At 38.2% G+C, this 23,483-nt stretch overlaps 2 protein-coding genes across 4 annotated transcripts in view; one reads left to right on the forward strand and one right to left on the reverse strand.

The window, feature by feature from the left end:
• LOC136243551 (heat shock 70 kDa protein 12A-like) lies at window positions 1-21,405 on the reverse strand. Its single transcript, XM_066035065.1, has 3 exons — window positions 21,063-21,405; window positions 16,731-16,946; window positions 1-1,844 (listed from the first exon to the last, which is right to left on the reverse strand). Exons 1-3 carry the CDS (start codon window positions 21,351-21,353, stop codon window positions 588-590), a joined length of 1,764 nt encoding a protein of 587 aa, XP_065891137.1. The 5' UTR covers window positions 21,354-21,405; the 3' UTR covers window positions 1-587.
• Window positions 21,404-23,483, forward strand: part of LOC136243550 (heat shock 70 kDa protein 12B-like) — a 13,591-nt gene continuing 11,511 nt past the window's right edge. For all 3 annotated transcript variants that reach the window (XM_066035062.1, XM_066035063.1, XM_066035064.1), the window contains exons 1-2: window positions 21,404-21,456; window positions 21,517-21,946. In XM_066035062.1, coding sequence (XP_065891134.1) covers window positions 21,614-21,946 — 333 coding nt within the window. In that variant the 5' untranslated portion in view covers window positions 21,404-21,456; window positions 21,517-21,613. The remainder of the gene's footprint in view (window positions 21,457-21,516; window positions 21,947-23,483) is intronic.

Genomic DNA, 23,483 nt, shown 5'->3' on the forward strand with positions numbered 1-23,483 from the left:
AAAACAACACACCGGCACATGTACACTGAATAAAAAACAAACAAACAAACAAACAAAAAAACACTAAACAGATGTATTAAAAGCTTATACAAAACTGAAGACATATAGTTGATGCTACACAAAAAGAAATCGACGAAGAGCAGAGTGAAAAGCAACCTGATTCGACAGTTGAAGAATACTGTGAGGTATTGAGTTCCACAGAAAAGGAGTGTTGACAAAGAAAGAGTGACGATAAGGGTTGATGGTCGATGAGGGAATGGAAAGTGATTGAGGGTGAGATCTTGTGTTTGTAAAAGAAAATTGGAAATACTTGTTAAATGGGATTGAAATTCGATTGTGTAAAATATCATGAGCTAGGCTAATAGAACTGAAGGATCTCCTAGAGTGGAGGGTAGGCCACTTAAGCTGATGCAAACATGTATTATTGTACAATAGAGTAATACCCCATAGAGCTTTGTTAATAAATAAAATAAAATCTCTTAAATAAGTCTATAATAAAACCTTACATGCAGTTTTATAATTGCATCAAAAATATACTCAGCCTACTGCATACTGAAATGAATATCTTTGCTATAAAAAGTGTGTGATTATAAAGATCTTATGTCAAGTTTAAAACTCTGAACAAAGCTTCCTTCTGCACTATCCTTATCAGAAAATCTAACAGGTAACTTGATGTCATTATTTGCAGCACTACAAGCTGACACTTGCACTTCTGTACCACCAAACTGAATGGTCACCAAAATACTTCTGTCTTGAGGTAAAGAATCCACTTTGTCAATTATAATGTGTGCTATTGGGTATTCATTGCTTGTGACATAAACAACAGAACGAGATTGTGATCCATACAACACAATGGAACAAGTAGATCCAGTGTTCAGAGGTTTAAATATTTGCTCAAACTTTTCATCTTGAGTAACGTTCTTGTCAATTTCTACACATGGTAAAAATACTTTGCAGTAATCCTTTCCGTCAATTGTTATTTTTCTTTTATTATTATGTATGCCATTATTAAATGCAACGCAAGTCTCAAGCCCGATGGATAGAGGCATTTTCCTAGATCTAATTACCTTTCTATTCATTCCATACCATACTGCTCCTTTAAGAACTGCTAAGTGTGGTTCATTACCTTTTCTTACAGACTTTGTGGGGAAGAGTGATTTAATTTCTCGTAAAAGCAGATTGTTTGCAGCAAACCCTCCAACCAGTACTATCTCATTGATACTACTACATTTATTCAATACCGTTTTGATAACTTGATGTATTCGAGATATGATTGGTTGAAACAGACTAGACATTGTCCTATAAGGCAGTACCAATCCATCACTATCATCATCCCATTCTAGTTTAAAATCTTGACAATCCTTAACTAATTGCTCCATCTTCTTACCAGACTTCTCTTCGAAATAACTGCGAACTCTACCTTTAATTTCTACAGTTGTTTCATAACGAGATGAAGGATCTGTATAAGTTTTACCTGTCTCAAATGAAGAATATATAATTTTATCCCACTGCTTTGGAAATTTCAATTTTACTTCTTTGAGATTTTCTAAGGAAAGATTTGATAAAATACGTAACAATTCTTCAAATTCACGATTAACTCCAAAGCCACCACATGAGCTTCCATGTGGTGGAAATATTTCTTCAATGGATACCTCTTTATCTTTACTTACTGTCACCTCATGAGCAACAACATCTACAGTCCCACCACCACAGTCAACAATAATATATGACAGAGTTTGCCCTGGTTGTATTATATCATGTATGCAATGCATGGCAGCTGCCTCTGGCTCTAATGCAAGTATTGTTGTTTCTTCACTTGGTGGTGGTGATTGATCACTATGAACCTACATGGAGGTACAGTAATCAGCACAGAGATCAGCAGAACACACAAACACAATTGTAAGGAATACATTTAAGGTATTTACACAATATTGTCACAGCATGGAACATCACAAAGACTTTCAGGCATGGCTAAATTTTCGATCCACTACGAAGGACAAACTATACATATATATATATATATATATATACAAGTACACAAAAAAATTAGAATTTTCAACTAGAGTAGGGACCAAAGCACATCGATAAAGAGTACTGAAACAAGTTGGAGTAGTGCACGATATTAAATCACAGTAAAACAATAAGAAGTGTTATATCCCTACTGTGCTCAAGGGATATAACACTTCTTGTTGTTTTACTGTGATTTAATATCATGGATTACTCCAACTTGTTTCAGTACTTTTTATCGATGCGCTTTGGTCCCTACTTTAGCTGAAAATTCTAATTTTTTTGTGTACTTGCTTGTTAACTTTTTTTGTAAATAATTATTCTGATGATGAACCCACGCATATCCCATCTGAAATGGTGCCGCGCACCCCAGCTATATCAATTATCATCTGAAAAATGAAATATCCATTACGCTTCATTGTCAGCTATGTTCAACCCATTACACAGCATTACGAATCAAGAGCTGTTTGAAAAGCACCTCTGCAATCCATGCATATACCGAAAGAAAGAAATGGTGCTGTGCGCCCCAGCTATATCAATTATCATCTGAAAAGTGAAGTATCCATTACGCTTCGTAGTCAGCTATGTTCAACTCGGTACAGCAGTACGAATCAAGAACTGTTCAAAAAGTACCTCTGCAATCAAAACAGCTACTATGAAAAATACAGACGATTTCTGTTACGAAGGGAAGCCATCACGTGCTACCGCCAAATCAACACTTTTCGCTGTCAGCAAAGATGAATGGGACACAAAGGAGGACTCCGACAAGTCCATAAAGAATGCGATGTACGTACTGTGGTATGCCAAAAGGCACCTCTCAGGCTGCAGCAACGTCAAACAGTGAAAAAATCAAGCTCACAGCCTTAGCCGTTATCGAGTTACACTTGTCTGAAGACATCAGTCAGTTACTTACTCAGTCAGTAGAAAATTCTGTTAAATAAATTTTTTTAAATTCCGTAGTAACTTTTTGAAGGCGTTTTGGCTCAATCTGAAAGCTTGTTTGGGCTTAGTTTGACCTAACCAATAGTGCTTCATCGTCATCTGGGAAAATTGAGGCTGGATTTTCGGTGATGTTATTTCGTGGGTCATGCCTACTCCTTTGTGCTCCCTACTATACAGTACTGTATGATACTATATAGTACTATCGTACTGTGTGATAACGGCTAAGGCTATGGGCTTGATTTTTTCACTGTTCGACATCGCTTTGGCCCGAGAGGTGCCTTTTGGCATATCGAAGTACGTACAATGTGATCTTACGCTTGTCTGAAGGCTTCAGTCAGTTACTTACTCAGTCAGTCAGTTACTCAGTCAGTAGAAAATTCCATAAATTTTTTTTTAAATTCCGTAGCAACTTTTTGAAGGCATTTCGGCTCTATCTGAAAGCTTCTATGGGCTAACCAATAGTGCTTCATCGTCGTCTGGGAAAATTGAGGCTGGTTTTTGGGTGATGTTATTTCGTGGGCCACGCCTACTCCTTTGTGGTCCCTACTATACTGTATGATACTATTGTACTGTATGATACATCGTACTGTATGATATATGTGTACCACTTTCACACCTCAGATCAAAGGAAAGCCAGCTGCATATATATCACATATTGCACTGACTCAAAATGTTAACGAGATATACGCACTGCCTTAACAAGATATATGCACTGATACCAGTGCGTATGTAATAGTTATACTGCAGACACGAGTGCTTTGCCTGATATATATGTACAGGCCCGAGGGCGAGTGCATATGTAATAGTTGTATCATGTACCCGAGTGATTTTCCTGATATGTACACCCAAGCTCAAGGGCCATCAGGCCCGAGAGTGTGGGTGCACATATCAGGCAAATCATGAAGGCACGTGATACAACTGATATGTATCATGCCAATACAGGCTAAGAGCCTGCAGGCGATTAATCACCCAAACCAATACAAGACCGACCACCAAATTCATTATATAGACCAACTTGTGAAATTCGATTATGGGACAGCAACAATTAATGTTGTGACTACGTTTGTTAACATAAACGGGAAAATCCTACGGATATCACGGAAACACTCAATTTAGCGATTTTACAAGTGTTTCAAAGTTGCTGCATCACTTAAACACTGTTTACACAGTTTTCTGAACATCCAGAGGGGTAAGCTTCGCTGTAGAGTGGTTATCTCATGATATACGAAAAGTGGGCGTGGTACATAATCAAACACGCGCACAAGCGCTTGTAAATTACCCATGACACTAGTTCTCACCTTAAACTTTCGTTTGTCAACTCATAGGGTGGTAAGGGAGTTGAATCGCCTCCGTCTGAGTGCTATAGGATGAAAATCGGCTTTATGGTTTTCATCACGTGAGCAATAATAAACTCCCACAATTGAATGCTGCCAGGATTTTAATAAAAACAAACCAACGTTATCTCACCAGATATCAAGGCCATGGTTTAACTTAAATGTACCTGGCCATGGTTTAACATAAATGTACCATGGCCAGCCATGATTTAATTTAAATGTACCATGGCAAGCCAGGGTTTATGAGATATGTAACCTGAAATTTGCCTCTGAAGTTAGGTGGCTTCACGGTACATATACAGGCAAAGCACAAGTGCCCGTGATATAACTAATATGTTCTACTTTAGCATGCAGACTTACCTAATTGGCAAATGTTATTCCCTTCTTTTATATAGGGAACCAAGTAAGCTGTGATTGTGGGATTGGATTTGACCAAACAAGCTGTGATTGTGGGATTCAATTCTAATACATCAAACAGTAGTTTGATTTTACTTTTGCTAATATAGTAATTTTAAGAGACTAGTGTTAATTATGTTTCTTTAATTACTACATTTACAAAAGTAAAAAAAACAAACTACTGTTAATGTATTAAAATTGAATTCCACAATCACAGCTTGTTTGGCAAAATTCAATCCCACAATCACAGCTTGCTTGATTCACTATATAAGAGAAGAGAGATAACAGTATAAGATCAAAGAAATCTAATGATTTCTGGATATAGTGCACTCCTATTATGCATAGGTGTGCAATGTCTCGAGTTAACGAGATATACACACTGCCTTAACGAGATGTAGCAGTGCATATATCTCTTATATTTCGTTAAGGTAGTGTATAATGAGATATGTACCACTTTGACACCTCAGATCAAAGGAAACCACAGGGTTATATTTTACATATTGCTAGCGATATCTAGATATCACCCTGTGGTTAGGGTGATATCATGATATAGCCCTGGCCACAATGCCTTTGATGCTGAGGCAAACCACAAAGCATCAGTTCCCTTTGATTCTTTATATTAAGCTGCTTATAGTTTTGCATTGTGGGTTTGAGTTTAGCATATAGGCTTAGCTGGCCAAGCATTCTCTTCAAGGAAAAATAACTGAATGAGTCATCATCAAGTAGTTCAGCTACTATGCACTACTAAATAATTGTTTGCGCAGTGTTGGGGATGGTTTTCTATACAGCACATTTCAACCATGTGACAAGATGGCTTAGACATTCTCAAGGTCAAAAACCTATACTCTTCAGCACTTACTTTAGCACCTTAGACTATTTTAGACATCCTTAACTGGGTTAGTTGAAACCAGCAAAGCCCACGATAATTCTTTTTGGTGAATACCACAGCCCAAAATTTAAACCCACAATCAATATCTAGATACCTTTGTATAAAAGTAATGTGGTGAATGTAGGTCTGTCTCTTCACCTAGTGGTATATATATTGCCACTAGGTGAAGAGACATAACCACTAGGTGAAGTGGTATATATGGTATATATGGTATATATATATTGCCTATATACCTATTGTGTATATATACCTATTGTGTATTATATTGCCTATTGTGTATATATTGCCTAGTGGTATATTGCCACTAGATGAAGTGGTCACTAGGGATTTGCCTGATATATATGCCCATACCCTCGGGCCTGCAGCCCTTGGGCTTGGGCATAGTGATTCTCTCGAGCGAAAAAAAGCAGCTAAATAGACAGTTTAAGTAAACAAAACCTAACTACTAAACGATACTAGTCTAATTCTTACTATTCACACTGGCTAAACTCGAATCTGGTGGCATGACAAAACTGGTTCCCACAATTGAACGTAAAGGTTAGTATTATTTAGAATATATTTGTTTTATTGAGTCATTGTCGAAGTGGACTACAGTTTAATCTGGGCTAAGATGGTACCAGACTAGTAAGGTGTATAAATACGTTTATATATATGTAGACTAGAGTTGTGGCCACCCGCGTTGGCTTTTTCGATCGCCATTGGCTGCTTGTAAACATTATACATATTGGTGACATTATGGCCCACAATCGACCTTTACATGTCAGGCTATAAAAGAATTCAAGTGATCTGTGAAGTGCCTTTCCACCTATTAGGTGAGGTGTTGTAGTGGTCTTCGCCACTGGCACTTGTGCTATGCTGCACAAAACCGCAGCCAGTGCAACATCTGTATATTGCACTGCGGTTGGTGCATTATAACTTATAATGCACTCGTTGTGGTCTACAAAACCACAACCAGTGCGTTATAAGTTATAATGCACTCGCTGTGGTCTGCAGCAGTGCAATATACAAATTATGGCACTGGCGGTGCCTTTGAACTTCCCACGCAGAGTGGTACATATTGGGATATGTTAATTTCGATAGTGGGCACTAGAAATAATGTAAGAATAACAGCAAGGCATTGTTGTGCTAAGAGTTCAAACGTATGCGCAACAACACAAGCATACGAAAAGTTCGATTGTGGGTTTATACAGTGAGCAAGGAAACATGAGACATCGAAATGCGGCTTGAAATTGATGGTTTAACTGTTGTTATACTGCCAGGTATTCACTATATGAGTAAGTTATAGCCATGAATAAAATTACAGTCATGCATGAGTATCACTTCACCACCAATGGCTCAATCTATTTAGCACACGATATGTAGCATCGAGACACAGGACATCAAAGCATGACTTGATATTGCTGTTGTAAGTGCTTCCAGGTATTTACTATAATAATTGTGAATAAATTATATCCATGAATAAAATTACAGGTGCACATGAATACCACTTCACCTCTAATGACTCAATCTACTTTGCACATTAGGATATATATTGAGACAGCTGTCTAGAACTCATCAAAATGGTACTATAGAATTCACCTGTATTAAAAACAGCTCCATTTCAGCAAAAGGAACTCCTCAGCATGCTTTGAGAATAGGGCTAAGAAACTTAATCCCACAATCAATCTCACTATATAATGGTACAAAGAGATAGGAAAGGACATCAAAGAAAAGTGAGGATTTCTTGGAATGGGTTAACGTGATATACGCACACCTAACTGTGCAATATCTTGAATTAACGAGATATACGCACTGCCTTAATGAGATATACACACTGTTTACAGTGCATATATCTTGTTAACTTTCCTGATCCAGTGTAACATCGGATATCCATGCACTGGCTTTTCTTTGATCTGAGGTGTGAAAGTGGTACATGTAATAGTCATACCACAGCTACGAGGGATTTTGCTGATATATACACCCAAACCCCGAGGGCTGCAGGCCTGAGGGATATATCAGTAAAATCCTGACGCAGTCATGGTGTAAGCAGGGGCATAAGAAGCATGGGTACTTGGGCACCCATAAATATTTCCAGTGGCGTATCTAACGGGTGTCAGCACACTGTACTATATATTACTGAAAAGATCGAGATATTCTAATAGAGCAGTCAATGACTCTAATAAAGCAGTCACAGTGTTCATTCAGAGAAGTAGTGTAGTCAATTATGTAGTTATAAATATTGATTTTGATTATCAGCAATAGAATATGCAGCCATTGCTATCAGCTTGAGACATTTTTTTTGGTCTTCAGCTTTACCACTGGGCACCCATAAGTTTAATATCTTCCTACACCCCTGGTAAGTGATACATATCTCTCAAGGCACAATCACCTGATAGGTGAAAGAATTCCAGATAAATCACCCCATTTGTTTTATACACTAGCATCTGATGATCGATTGTAGTTTCAATAGTGTAGGCAAATAACTCTCAGAACGTTATCCTACATCATTATGTTTCAACACACGCCAGGAACTTTCAATTGTGGGATTGGTTTTTGGGATGTAAAGCATCTATGGTTTTTTAATACTACATTAAACCTTCGCTATTGTGACAGTAAGTAAGTTAATTCATTAAGTTAAGTACTTAGGACTATAAGCTACTCATCTAGTTGTCATATTCTTCTTGTTTTGTGATCTGCTCAATGCCCCCCTGTGCAGTGGGTAGAAATGCGCATCCACGCATTGCCCAAGCGATCGTTTTACAGATCATTTATCTTAGAATATAGTTTAGTTACTGTCAAATAATCTAAACTTAGCAACTACACTGAGCCTTGCCTAATGTGTGAAATAAAATCCACAATAAAACGCTCCGTTTGCTCAATAAAATGAGTTGAAGCATTTCGTATCTTTGGGCATCAAAGCCATGGGCAAACCATATATATCTAGACATTGCCCAGTGAATATACAAGTTAAATCCCAAGCGGCATCTTTGTCTCTTTGATAAAGTGGTATATATATATTACCTGTGGTTTGAGGTCTATATGCCTCAGCACATTTGAAGTTTCACGTGATCATGGTATATATGTGACCTGCTATATGAAAACCTGACTTGTTTACATAATTCTATTTTTGCCATTGAAATACATTGGTTAAACATGCATGCTACAAAAATAATTTTATACACGTTTCAATCGCTCCAGTAAACCATGAAGGAAGACACGAATTGAGGTCTCTATTACACTACTGGATTTGCCTCTTCATGGACAGTAAGAATATTGTGGTTTCGTTTCTCTACCACAAAGCAAACGTTAGTTATGTGTGTTTGTTACATTGTGCTAAAACGTGATTTTATTGTTGTAGTTTCTCAGCTTGAACAACCTTCTTGCTTAATGGCATGGTTGTATTTAGGCCAAAAACTATACCTTGATGAAAGTTCATGGTGATAAGAATGACACAAGTCCTAACTCTGTAGCCCGTTGCACTTGAGACTTATGATCAATTAATCAAGTGCCTGTAGTTTTTTTCCATATAGTCACTGTACAAATTGATTGTTTTGCTTTCCTTGTTGTCTTGCTATAACTTCAAAAACACTTGCTGAAACTTTAACAGCCCATTGGCTTTTCCCTCTAGACAACAAAAAAGTCATAAAATGAAGTTCGAGGAAAATTCAAACAAGTCAGGTTTTCACTCAGCGGGTCACACACACATATATATACACATAGTAGTCATTTTTACTTTTGATTATACCAGTATGCATTATTTTTGTAGTGTTTCAATTATTTACACTTTGAATCTTCAGTACTTACATTTCAACATAAGTCACCTTATCACCTATGTAATAATCACTCATTTTATTCAGTTTTAAATACACAAATATTTAATCAGTTATTATGTACAATTCCTGTAGTATAGAAAAAAAAACAAGTTAAAAGGAAGCACCTTTTTGTAGCTGGCTTTGTGGCTTGCAATACAAAAAAAGTGATATCTAAATCAAAACAGCCAAGCTGTAAAAGAAGAGTGCAGCCCCCCAAAAGGCCAGGGTGAAAAAAGTTGTGGAAACAACAGTGGCGGCCAAGAAATGGCTGTGATGGTAGGTTAATGACAAAAAATTTAATAACGACAATTCAGGTGAATTTTGTGCCGAATCCTGGTGAAACTTGGAGAAGGCAACACAAATTCATCTGAATTGTTGTTATTAAATTTTTTGTCATTAACCTATTTCTTGGCTGTCACTTTTGATTTCACAACTTTTTTCATCCTGGCCTTTTACAGCTTGGCTGTTTTGGTTTACATACATATATAAAGAACTTTGCGTGGGAGTATCAAAGCAAAAAAAAGTGTTCTATATTCGCCATACAAGCACAAGTGTTCTATATTGGGCATAGAACACTTTAATAGACCACAGTTCTATATCAGGTAGTTATAGAACTGCCAGGTCTATTTATAGCCTACTTTGAGTGAGTAATCATTCATTCTGGCCAGTACACTACCAATCAACCAAGCTAGTGTAGGCTGATAGCCTGACTGTGCTGGCTGACCAGTCAACCCAACCAGTAAGAGCAAAACCACTGGATTTAATTTATAGACACATTTGAAGGTTTCGATGATGGTTGCTTGTGGTCACCAGCAGTAAATGTTTTTACTACGTTTTGTTCAAATAAATGAATGAGTCCTAGGAATATCATGGAAATATGCTAATTAAAGTACTACAATCGAAAACTTTTAGTATTGAGAAGATGGACTAGACTCACAAAACGACTGATGAAGGCGCAGCACAGTGCAACGCAGGCGAAATGCCTATTCTACCGATGATAACACTACTCCATGAGTTTCTAATTGTTTCGTGTGTCTTGTGTGTACCTCAAGTTGACAGTTCTCTATACCAGATAAAGCACTGCCTTTCGCTCGTGCTATACGGGAAATATAGCACTCAAAGAGTTGTTCTCGAGATGAAATATAGCATGAGGCGAAGCCAAGTGCTATATTTCATTTCGAGATCACTCTTTGAGTGCTATATTTCCCGTACAGCACGAGCGAAGGCAGTGCTTTATCTGGCATAGGGAACTGCCAGCTTGAGATACACACAAGACACATGAAACAATTAGAAACTCACGGAGTAGTGTTATCATCGGTAGAACAGGCATTGCACCTGTGTTTCGCCTGTGTTGCACTGCGCTGCGCCTTCATCAGTCATTTAGTGAGTGTAGTCTGCCTTCTCAACAACTAAAAATTTTCGATTGTGGTACTTTAATCAGCATATTCGTAGGACTCGTCCATTTATGTGAACAAAACATAGTAATCACTTCTGCTGACCACAAACAACCATCATCGAAATCTTCAAGTGTGTCTATAAATTAAATCCAGTGGTTCAGCTATAGGGATGCAGTGATTATGCCGGAATAATTTCGGGCATAATAGGTATGTGTGGGAATCAGGAATCATGTTAGCATTTTGAGGTGATTATAAAGCTTTAACAGTTACGAAAATCTGCAGATTGTACAATTCCGTTAGAAAAGATCGAGATACTCTAATAGAGCAGTCAGAAACTCTAATAGAACAGTCAATGAATAGTATTTATTCTAATAAAGCAGTCAAATTGAAATACTCTAATACAGCAACCAGCTAAAGAGTTCAAGACTATTGGAAGCTTAAACATCAATGAAAATGGTCTGATACAGCAATAAACTGGCATTATTAGCCAAATATGGTGGCATAATTTTGGGAATAATGGACAATTCTCAAAAGCATAATAGGTGATTTTTTGAGCACTGCTCAAAAGCATAATGCTCACTTTTTGGAGCATAATAGCCTCATTCCTAACAGGCTATCAGCCTAGACTGGCTTGGGTGATTGGTTGTACTGGCCAAGAGTGAGTGATCACTCACTCAAAGCAGGCTATCAGCCTGCAAATAGGCCTGGCAGTTCTATAACTACCTGATATAGAACTGTGGTCTATTAAAGTGTTCTATAACTGTCCAATATAGAACACTTGTGCTTGTATGGCAAATACAGAACACTTTTTTTGCTTTGATTCTCCGACACAAAGTTCTTTATTTATAGTTATAACACGCTTACAAGGGATACGGCAAAAATATATGCACTCGCACTTGCGGCACTCGTGCGTATATTTTTGTCATACCCCGGCCGAGTAATCGTGTTATAACTGTTATATTCTACACTCTAGTAGATGAAACGATTATAGATTGCAAGGTATAGTGAAACAGCACCGGTTAAGTAAACATCCTTAATGGATTAGATGTTTTAGATTCTTTAGCAGTGCTACGTCCATCTACTCGCGATTATTAAAGTTAGTGAAAGAGACAAGAGTTAGTGAAAGAGACAAGAGTTAGTGAAGGAGACAAGAGTTCATCGAAAATTGCTCAGGTGAATAATTGTTGGTTGATTTAGGCACTTGTTATTAGAGACTTGTTTACCGTTTTGATAAGGATTTCGTAGAATGTGTGAAGTTACACCATATATGGTAAGCGTAGCCACAAAGCGTGGTATATCAGTTATATACCACAGTTTGTCGTGGTATATCAATTATATACCACAGCGCGGCGCTTTTGATCTCAACCACAGGTGTGGTATATGTAATATATAAACCATGGCTACAAGGTGTATTGCACTTATATACACCCCAACTCCGAAGTCAGAGGAAGTTTATCAACAGTAAACTTCCGATGACTGAGGAGGAGGGGTGTATATAAGTGCAATACACTGAAGCGAGCCATGGTTCATATGATATATACCATGTTTCTGAATTAATCCGCGCTACATTACTTACTAACAACCCATACGCACACAAACCACCTTAAAGTATATACTTACACTTAATTCGCCGTAGTTTGGCATGGTAGACATGCTGGAAACGTCCCTCTCACAATTCAGCTCTCACAATGAAGAATCAAATTGATTGTGGGACTCAGTAAACATATCTCCGTATATCACCAGGACTTGTCCGTTCATATCAACAAACGTAGGAGCAACGTTACTTGCTGCCACCCATCATCGAAGTCACTAGGTATGGGTATAAAATGAGTCCAGTGGTTTGACTCACACTGGCTGGGGTGATTGATCGCCTAGCGTGACGAAGGCTATTAGCCTGAGTCATCTGAGTGATTAGTCATGCTAGTGTGGGCATCGTTCGCCCGCCCACGTCGGTCTATCAGCCCGCAATCGTGACACAATAGTGTGTCACGTGACATCCCAGGTGAGTATATATATACTCACCTCAGGTAGGTATATATATACTCACCTCAGGTAGGTATATATATACTCACCTGTGGGTTTGGGGTGTATATGCCCTATATGCAACCAGCGGCGCCTTTGAAGTTTCACGTGATCATGGTATATAAATATATATACCAACTAAACCACTGTACTTAAGTAGTAGCTATAGACTACTACTATATACTAGGTTATTTTTGTTTATAGAGAAGCCACAAAGTTACAAAGCCTCATACCACATCTGCTTGAACAAGTATAGTTGAGTGCAGTCCTGGGAACTACACAGGCTCAACAAAAATTAATGTAAATTGCTGTCCGTAAGCATATTGAACATAGGTTAGCTTCATGTTTCATTCTCTGCGTGTAGAGCTATGGCATCATTTTCTGCATGTAAAGGACAAAAAGATAGCATGCGAAGCAGTTGCTTTGCTTATTAGTAATTGGTGTAGGGGTACCAGGTACAATCAAATGAAAAATTAGGAATTTTACATTACAATACAAAATTCTTAAACAAGGGGATCATCACCTGAATTGTAAAATGAGTCATTCCACCAAGGAATTGTAGGGTCACCTCTCGAGTTTTGATGAAACTTGGCGTGTCTGTAGTACTTATGGTGCTAATCACCCATACCATTTTTTTGCCTCATACCCCACATAGTTTGATTTATGACCACAAATATTTCATGAAAGATTGGTCCATCTTGCGTTACAAAATCAACTGTAGCTCACCACTGTGTTAATATAATTTTCAGTGATTAAAGACAGTTAATTAATTTTTCAAGTAATCCATAAATTATGGGATATCATCTTAATTAAGGTCCAAAAGGCTCCATTAAAATCTTTAATCCTAAAAAGTGCCACTTCAAATTCTTTGAATTTTTTGGTAAATGATAATTGGGTCATGATCTATTGTTGATAAAATACTTGTGGTGGGACCACAATGAGTTCAAGAGATATAATTAAATATGCTGTGGTATGCAATGGAATTTTGTAGTCTATTATTGCTATACCAGAGTGTACACCTCTAATAACCACGATAAGGCCATGCCAACTTTGTCTTACACAATGAAGGTGTCCAAGTACAGTGCAAACTGTATTAATGACCACCTGTATTGAAAGACCATCTTTGTGCTGCAATATATGTAGTCAGGTTTGCTGCATAGTTTTCAAATGCAGCCAGCTTATATCGCAATCCTACCTGAGCAGGTGGAATTAATGCCTTTTGTATTAAGTCAAATTCCACAACATAGGCCCACTCCACACTATTTGTGACCGGATTTCACATAACAAGGCTTCCACACACACAAAATCAAACTTACGATTTTACCAGAAATGGATTGCTGGTCTAATACACTATCATATTTCACACTGTACTTCCTTCAGCACTGACAAGTCTGGTTTCTGTAGCAGCTTTCTTCCGACCCTGTCAAAGCCACGAGTGTGAGATTGGCACCATTAAATGGCCATGGCTTTGTGATAATGCTGGGACTTCACAGAGAGCTCGCCAATAGTGTTCTCAGTCAATTTGGAGTAATTTGAGGGCCATGGAGGGCCATGGAGAGCCCAAACTTGGCCTCTGGATTCCAATCGTCTTCTTACTTCATTTTATACCCGTATATTAAGACCACCGTCCACCCCCACCCTCCCACCCTATTACTACCGCCTGTGACATTATTACCCACTCGAAAAAAGCTGCTCAAACAGGGCAAATTTTGGGTATCAGAAATGTATACACCCACTCAGTGATAGCTAGTGAATAGATGAACAATTGGTGCAAATTTTGTTTGCACAGCTGTAGGCACTGGGAAGTTATTACACAATGATTCCTTAAAATCGCCATATCTCCTAACAAAGCTTTGTGCGCCGAAGCCTTGTTTTGTCAAATTCAGTCACATTTAATTTATGTACCATATAATGGGTATTTTAATTTTGAAAATAGTAAACTTGCCAACATTTCAAAAAACATTTATCTGGCGCCCCCCTCCCCCCTTGATTTTATTGCAGCACAGCATTTTCATCTAAAGTGGTGAACTGGTGCTACTACACATCAGATTTTTAAGTCAAACTTCAAAAATTCAGTTTAAAACCAGCTGACAGTTTTTGAAATTTTCAAAAATTACCGATACATGTAATAAATAAAACACAAACTCTGAGAAACAAATTCCATACTTTGTGGTTCCCTAACAAAATTCCAGTCGCACAGGCCATTGTCCAAATTACTATTGCTAGGATTCTTCAGTGAATAAACAACCTTCAGGAATGATGTAATAATCACTTCGGCTCTGCTCTGCCTGGGTGATTATTACAGGTAAGTAGAATTCAAGGAAAACGGGAACAGAAAGCGGGAACAGCCCACGAAAAAAGCCTGACAAAAGTCATCATGCAATATACAGGCTGGATTTTACAGCACAATGTTTCTTTGCAGTATTGTTTGGATCGTTTCGCTAAAATGATTGAAACACTCTAATAGAACAGTCACCCACAATAAAATACTTTAATAGAGCAGTCAAGAATGTTTTGTTAACTATCCCACCAGGGACCCACAATGATGGCCTGTGAATTGATGTGCTATAGCTGTCATAGATTAGGTATATAGACTAGCTACTTTACAACCATAAAATTTAAACCATTAAAACTAGTTAACTGACAGTGCCACCTCAGGAAATAGTCATCACATGATGGGTATGTGGTAGCTGCAGTATGTGTAGGTGCATGGCTCCAATGAGGAGGCTAAGGACAATATGAGCAGTCATGGGGAGTCCCCTTGGAGCCACGTCAGCTTGACAAGCATACCAGAGCTGCATGCATACTCCCATCATATGACTTTTTATCTGGAAGCAGTAGGTGCAGTTTTTGAAGCCTATAATAGGCACTGACAGTTAGTTAGAGTACTTCAGTTTTCATCAGTATTAATTTAATGTTTAATAGTAAAATGTTTGTGGTTTCAAAGGAGTAGCTAACTTTCAATATTATTGACTTAGCTTAGACAATCCTCTATACTAGTTACAGCACCACCTTGCCGTAGTCTTGTAGGCCAGACCCTTATTGCTTTCAGTGTAAGCGCCCATACGGAAGAGTCTGGGGAATCTGGACCACATTTTGTGAACTCGGTTGGAATTTAGGTAGACCAATCAGATCGCAGCATTTGTTTGACGTGACTGCAGTAATTGCATCATGACATTTTCAAACCATGGGGGTAGGCCACATTGATGATCAAATAACATGATTATGCTCAATTTAAACATTCCTTCCTGTCAAAATTTTGGTCGAGATTCTCCGGACTCTTCCACGCAGGCACTTAAACTGAAAGTGATAACTGTCTGTGCGGAAAAGGGTCTGGCCTGTGAGACTAAGAAATATAGCACTCAAAGAGTGGTCTCCAGATGTAATACGGCATTCGGCTCTACCTCATGCTAATTGTTTCTCACCCACTCTTTAATAAGTTACATAGAACTCACAGCAATGCTTTAACTCTTACATACATACATACATATGCATCTCAATTTTCCTTATAGCTTGGCAATTATTACTATGCATGGAACTGGAAATTGACTTTACTAGTAACTGGCTCAAATCAGAGCACTATTATGAACTGTCCTGCAAATTTGCATATACACTATCTCAAAATTAACAGAAATGAGTTAAAATAATTAACAAAACAATAGGAATTTTTTCATGCTGAGAAGAGCTTTGACTACATGGATTTGTGAAAGGGGTCTTCGACACATGCCTAATTCTATGAGTTTAAAAGATCGTAACTTTGTTTTGAAAGTAACAAACAAATCTGAAATTTTCTCCTGTGTTGGTACTCTTGTCTGGCCAATAGCTTGTTTCAATGTAAAAAGTTGGTAAAAATTGAACAAGACCCCTTTTCGCAAATCCAGTCACATATATACATACATGCATAGATATATCTAATAGCACATTTAAATGCACAGTACTTAATATATATTACCTTGTCTATTGCCTGCCTCATAACTTGCTTAGCACCATGACTCCATATGGCTGGTACTGTAATAATCCACAAAATCTTTCTTTTGGGAAATTGAAACTGTTTATCAGCCCACTGTATAATTTTAGATTTCATGTATCTTATGGCAAATGAAAACACAGTGATAGCTGGCAAACATTTCCCATTCAATGCCTCAATTTTCAGGTTACTAAAACTTTCCTATTAAAAGGAATACATATAAGTCACACACACATGCACGCACGCACGTACGCACGCACACAAATCCAGTAGTAACCAAAGTACAAAAAATTTAAGAAGGTATTTATTTGTGTTTGGCTTGTCATACAAATTGAAACATGTGGTATTCCAAAGAATGTTCTATTAGACCACTTGAATGCTCTATTAGAGTATATTGATCCTCTGAGATATTCCCTATAGCTGCTAAATATATATTATGTATTGGTTAAAGTACTGCCCGAGTGCTATACGGGAAATATAACACAAAAAGAGTGGGTGAGAGACAAATATAGCACGAGGCGAAGCTGAGAGCTATATTTTGTCTCGAGACCACTCTTTGAGTGCTATATTTCCCGTATAGCACAAGTGAAGGCAGTGCTTTAAATGGTATACAGAACTTTCAACTTGAAATACACACAAGACACACGAAACAGTTAGAAATTCATGGAGTAGTGTTATCATCGGTAGAATAGGCATTGCACCTGTGTTTCGCCTGTGTCGCACTGTGCTGCGCCTGCGTCAGTCGTTTTGTGAGTTTAGTTCGTCTTCCCCACAACTAAAGGTTTTTGATTGTGGTACTTTAATAAGCATATTTCTGTGATATTCTTAGGACTCGTCCGTTTATGTGAACAACACATAGTAAGAACGTTCGCTGCTGCTGACCACAAGCAGCCATCATTGAAATCTTCAAGTATGTCTATAAATTAAATCCAGTTGTTTTGCTCTTACTGGTTGGGTTGACTGGTCAGCCAGTGCAATCAGGCTATCAGCCTACACTGGCTTGGTTGATTGGTTGTACTGGCCAGAATGAGTGATTACTCACTCAAAGTAGGCTATCAGCCTGCAAAATAGACCTGGCAGTTCTATAACTATCTGATATAGAACTGTGGTCTATTAAAGTGTTCTATAACTGCCCAATATAGAACACTTGTGCTTGTATGGCAAATACAGAACACTTTTTTGCTTTGATACTCCCACGCAAAGTTCTTTATATATAGATATATATATATATGGAATGGCTGAAATGATGTTAATGCTAATAAAATTTAATAATGGCTGTGTGCATTGTTGAAATTTATTAGTATGAACATCATTGCAGCCATTTGTTGGCCGCCACCTTTGATTTCACAACTTTTTTCATCCAGGTTTTTTAAGGCTGCACTTTTTTTCACAGCTTGGCTGTTTTTGTGCAGATATCACTTCTTTTTGTAATTGCAAGTTCCAAAGCCAGCCTATGGTTGGCCTTGATAATCCCTTTTAACTGTTTTACCTTTACTAGAAGAATCATCGAAGACTGCATGGCGATATGAAGAACTGAAATAAGATGAATTTTGAAGGTGTGTATATCCCAATGATAGCTGGGCAGATTCGACTCAGAATGGGAGATGCCCTACCCTAGGGAAGCTTCCACTGCAGAAATGGTTAATTATACTGTTCAAGCACTATGGAGTTACAAAACTTTTTTATTTATTTAGATTTTTTATTATTATTCCCAGGGTTACCAGCACCCCTTGCCACCACCCTGACATTCACAGAACTATATGACACTACTCCTTCTGAAGAGAGACAAGGAGAGCAAGTCTTCTGTAAAATACAGCAGCAGCATGACCCATACCACCCCTTAATGTTGAAAACACTAGTGGGATAAAAGAACCCATCTCAATTTCCCTAATATGTTGTTCATACTTTCGTTGTTTCTCACATTCAAAACATCGATAAACTACAGTGAGGGTACTTGGGTACCACAATATGAAGGTGCAATAGCATTAACTTTGACATCTAAAAACACCTTCTGGTGTTTGCTTACCTCCCCAGCATCCTGAAGCATAAACATCTACAAGAGTTCCATCCTCATTATTAGCTGTTGCAAATCGAAGGCTGGGTCTCACCTGTAAAGAGGCTGCAACGGATACATGAAAACGGCGGTTTCTGGTTCCATAAACGAGTATGTCACCCACCCACACTGGCTGTACTTGGCCGCACGACACATAATTTCTGTAGAATGTTCTAGATTTTCCATTGGTAGATCTAGAAATTATGAACTTTTACTATTGAGTAGATTTATGCTAGAAGTTTCATTTATAAAGTAGAAATAAAGTGAAGTGATCAGCCGTGATAGCAGTGGCTTAGTGGTTAAGGATTTGGGTATTCAGCATGGAGGTCCCTGGTTCAAACGCTGATAAACATTTTTCCCAACATTTTCATGCAGCTTTTTACCACCGCAGTGACTGTTCTATTAGAGTATTTTGACCCTGCGATTTACAGTTGTTTGGTTTTTGCCTTGTAATTCTGTAGTTGTCCAACAGTCCATGGAGTCAGAACTTGTCCCCAATCCGGCCATAGGAATAATCAAGTTTGCTTTATATTAAAGGGATGGGTTAATTGCTGAACTGCTTTTCTGGTGGAAAAGTGGGGACCCTCAAGAAGGTTACTGCAAAAGCTCTCAGGTATCCAATTAGAAATCCATTATTATTTATTATTATTAACACTTTACAGTGACCAGCACTGAAGGTCTGACAGCAACATGTGCTGCAGCCAATAAATATTTAAATATGCATATGTGACCCAGTCTGAGAAAACCGGCCCATGTCAGCAGATTCAATTTTTCACCCAGGACACAAAGCTACATGAATAAACTATCTAATTCCACGATCAAAATCAGCTAGACTTGAGTGGTCTGGTTTTGCTGGCTGATTTTCCCAAGCCCAGTGGCGATCCATACGTACGGTGTGGGGCCTTAATGGAGCTCTGGTCAGCCTGGGGATGACTGTATGTGGCTGTACAGCTCTGTGGTGTTGAATAAGTACCTCTGTTGTGAATTTCCTTTCATTTTAGCCAATTATGTGACCTGAATAGCCCAAAACTTGACCTAATACATCCCTACACCTTCCCTTTCAAAATTTGAACACCATCTTGCCTGCCTTCCAGGCCCCCCCTCCCACCCCTATTGCAGCTCGCCTGATACAGTCAACCTCGGTTTAAAAACTATCTAAAATGGCGGGAAACTTAGTTGTTGGCTACTTGCACAGTAGATGCTCTGGAAGGTAAGGAATTGGTGTAAAACGTGTGAAAATTTGGTACACATAGCTTCAACCATTGGCGAGCTACAACACACTAAATACTTAAAAACTGGCATTTCTCAATACTTTTAAATAGGCGATAAGACCAGTTTTCCCAGACTGGGTCACATATTTTCATGATCATGGCGAATTCAAGTAATAAAGCTAAGAGTTATATATTAATTAAATGGCTTGTGGCAGACGATGGATTGAAGATGGCTTTGACAATGCCTGGGTAGCAGTGTTGGGAGTAACGCGTTACGTAATATTATTACTTTTGTGGTAACTATGTAATATAGCTATAAAAACAGGCAATATAACTAAAAGTTACTTTACTTACAAATGTAACGCATTACCTAAGTAATATAGTTACTGCAACGAGTCTAATATTATTACTACAAGTAACGGAGTTACTAATCTCGTTAGTAATCCACAGACTGAGTAATGCCTAGCCACAACGAAGTAATGAAGCCTACTGAATGAAGCTTATTCACCAGCTTCTTACTTATAACAAAGATTTGCACATTTCCCAACAACTGTACAAAATCATGTCATGTGATAAGGTGGAAGTTTCACACGTGACAGCTTAAGGCTGTGGACACAAAGTAATATAATATGTAATATTATTATAGTTACTTTACTTTTTGGGTAATATGTAACTGTAACTAAATAGTTCTGTTGCAAGTAATATATAACTAGTTACTTGTAAAAAGTAACTGTCCCAACACTGCTGAGTAGTCACAATGGATATTTGAAGCAATTAAATGCCAGATGTACCTGTCTTGAGTTTGCTTGGATTCTTGTTGGGGCTCCTGTGCATCTACTACAAGTTAAAGCGAAAAACATGTTGGAAAAGTTTTAACATTGCCGGCCGGTATTTTTGGAAATAAGAACTTACTAATTATAAATACTGAAATATATTCCCGGAAATATTTTAAATATTGTGACTCTCGTACGGCGACCCACTCTTTTTCCACAACAGTAACACGACATGTAAACGGCACTCGTATAAACGTATACAAGTTAGCCTATATAGTACCTGGTTATCGTATAAAACCATCTTAAAGTTGCGAAAGAAGTAGTAATCGTCAAAACGATCGGGATAAAGTAAGCTTGTTTTATTATAATATTTATTCAAAGCTTCTTGTCCGAATGCCTCCAATTCTCCATGTGGATCTATCAGTAAAACCGTAGGAGTTTTATACCCTTCATTGTTTAATCCCGGCCAATCATTGAAAACACGAAGTTTGTCTGGATTGATGCACGTGGCATATGCAAATCCACTACCAGCTGTCCCAAAGTCAATTGCAATATAATGAGTATAATCCATGCGCGGAATACCAGCTCCAATCTCCTCGGCAATCTCGTTCTCTTCTACTATATATGCGCGTGCGCTTAAATGACGTAACCGCTCGCCTTGGCTTCAGCCTCAGGTACGTTATCATTGATGTTGTATGTGTTGGTTTATATGTATAACTCTACATTTTGTATAGCGTGGTAGAGTGCACACCGTATTAGAGAAAATCTTTTATTCAGATTTAATAATAACTTTCACGTGACACAGATTCTAAGAAGTAGAAGGGGATTTTTATGGCTGTGTCCGACCCACCGTCCGAGGCCTACTCACATTATGTTGCGATTGATTTTGGAACAGCTGGCAGTAGCATAGCCTTTGCTACGTCTACTTCGGAAAAAATACACCTGTATTCTGATTGGCAAAAAGCTAAAGCAACAAAGAAGACAGGAGTGGATATTAAAGTACCAACCATTTTACTGTTGGATCCAGATAAAAATCTTGAACTAATTGGCAATGATGCTTTGCATGTGTACCAGACTAAAAATGTGAAGAACAAACAGAAGCTTGGTGACTACTATTTGTTTGATAGATTCAAGATGAGTCTGCATAAGGAAGATCCTAAAATGGTAATAAAAGTATTTAGGGTCATAGAAGAGTCCATATTATAAGTAGTAAGGAATTTACGATTATGAATTCTTTGTCATAGCTAAGTTAGTTGTGGCTATTGCCAGGAAAAGGGTGGCAGTAATGGCCAACGATTTAACTATTGACACTGAGGGCTTGGGACTCATACACTATCTGAGAAATCCAATTAGAAATCATTAAATATTTAGAAATCCCAAATCCTGGACCACGTACAAAATAGGTTATTCTCATTTCTGTCCATTCACAAGTTCAGTTATGGCTATGCATGAGGCCACACAAGTGCATCATCTAATCATGCAGCTAATTCTCAGCCAATCCAGAGGCTAATTCACATAACTACCAGTAAATCAGCAGAGGTGAGCTAGCTCAGTATAGCTAGCTAGCCGGTGCCAAAGGTGATTTAGCTAATCGTCGTAACGAATGTAGCAACAATGTTAATTACAATTAGTATAATCATGAAGTAGTCACTTATCTTGGCAACTAGAATCACGAGAAAGGATTCAACGATTCAAATTGATAGTGCAAGGTACACCTGTGTCTCTTCTGAAGTTCCTCTGATCCCCTGTCAGCTACTCTCTTAGCAAAAACTCGAGCAAAATCATCACGACAAAAGTCAATATTAGAGTTATATTGTATGTACAAATATTTTTAAATACTTAACTATTGGTACTCTCGTACACCATGTTGGGCTTTTGCATGGGCATTGGCTACTCCTCAATTGATACCGATTGGTATCACCTAAACTGCACAAAAGCTGTTGGCAATCTTCAAAGCTGAACCCAACCGTAACCTAACTGATATTTGCCTGTTAAGCATATAATAATGTCCTTCATTGCCTATAAAATGAGGCAAGTTTTGGTTAGTTTGACACCCCATTCACACTGTCCTGGATTACTTTCAACTCGGGTTATCAAACTCCGTTGTTCATACTACATGCTCAACAAGCAGGCTGGGGATTGCATGCACCAAGCACGCAATGTGTAATAAGCTATATTGAAAATAGCCATTGGGATTGCGAACCTAATAAAATTTTCTGAATTTAGCGGAATTCCGCATATCTACAGACATGGTAAGGTCAAAAATGCACAAGAAACCCACTAAAAGTTGGCTTGGGAAACATGGTGTCTGTTTATATAGGCCTACAGAAACTAGAACAAAGCCATTCTAAACTAAGTTACTCACGCGGCACTATTCTCGAAGTGGCTCTCCTTAACTTTTGTCTTTAAACTGAATGGCCCGCTCTAGGGCAACAACTCTTCGTACAATTCCCTCGAATTACTGAAGTATTGTACACAATGTTCCAGACCGTTTTTTTGTGTTCAAACTAATTAGTTTAAGGTGAATTCCCATAGTCTTGGTAACGGGTGAATCCCACAATACATTATGCATTGGGCAAAGTGACGAACCGGGTTCAGAAACTGTACTGGGCCCATGTATCCGCTGCAGCTACAGCCATGAAAATAAGGTGGAGTACAGGGGTTAATCTAGGGGGGGGCGGGGGGGGGGGGGGCACAGGCC

The sequence above is a fragment of the Dysidea avara genome, chromosome 13 (assembly GCF_963678975.1).
Source record: "Dysidea avara chromosome 13, odDysAvar1.4, whole genome shotgun sequence".
NCBI classification, from domain to species: Eukaryota; Metazoa; Porifera; class Demospongiae; order Dictyoceratida; family Dysideidae; genus Dysidea; species Dysidea avara.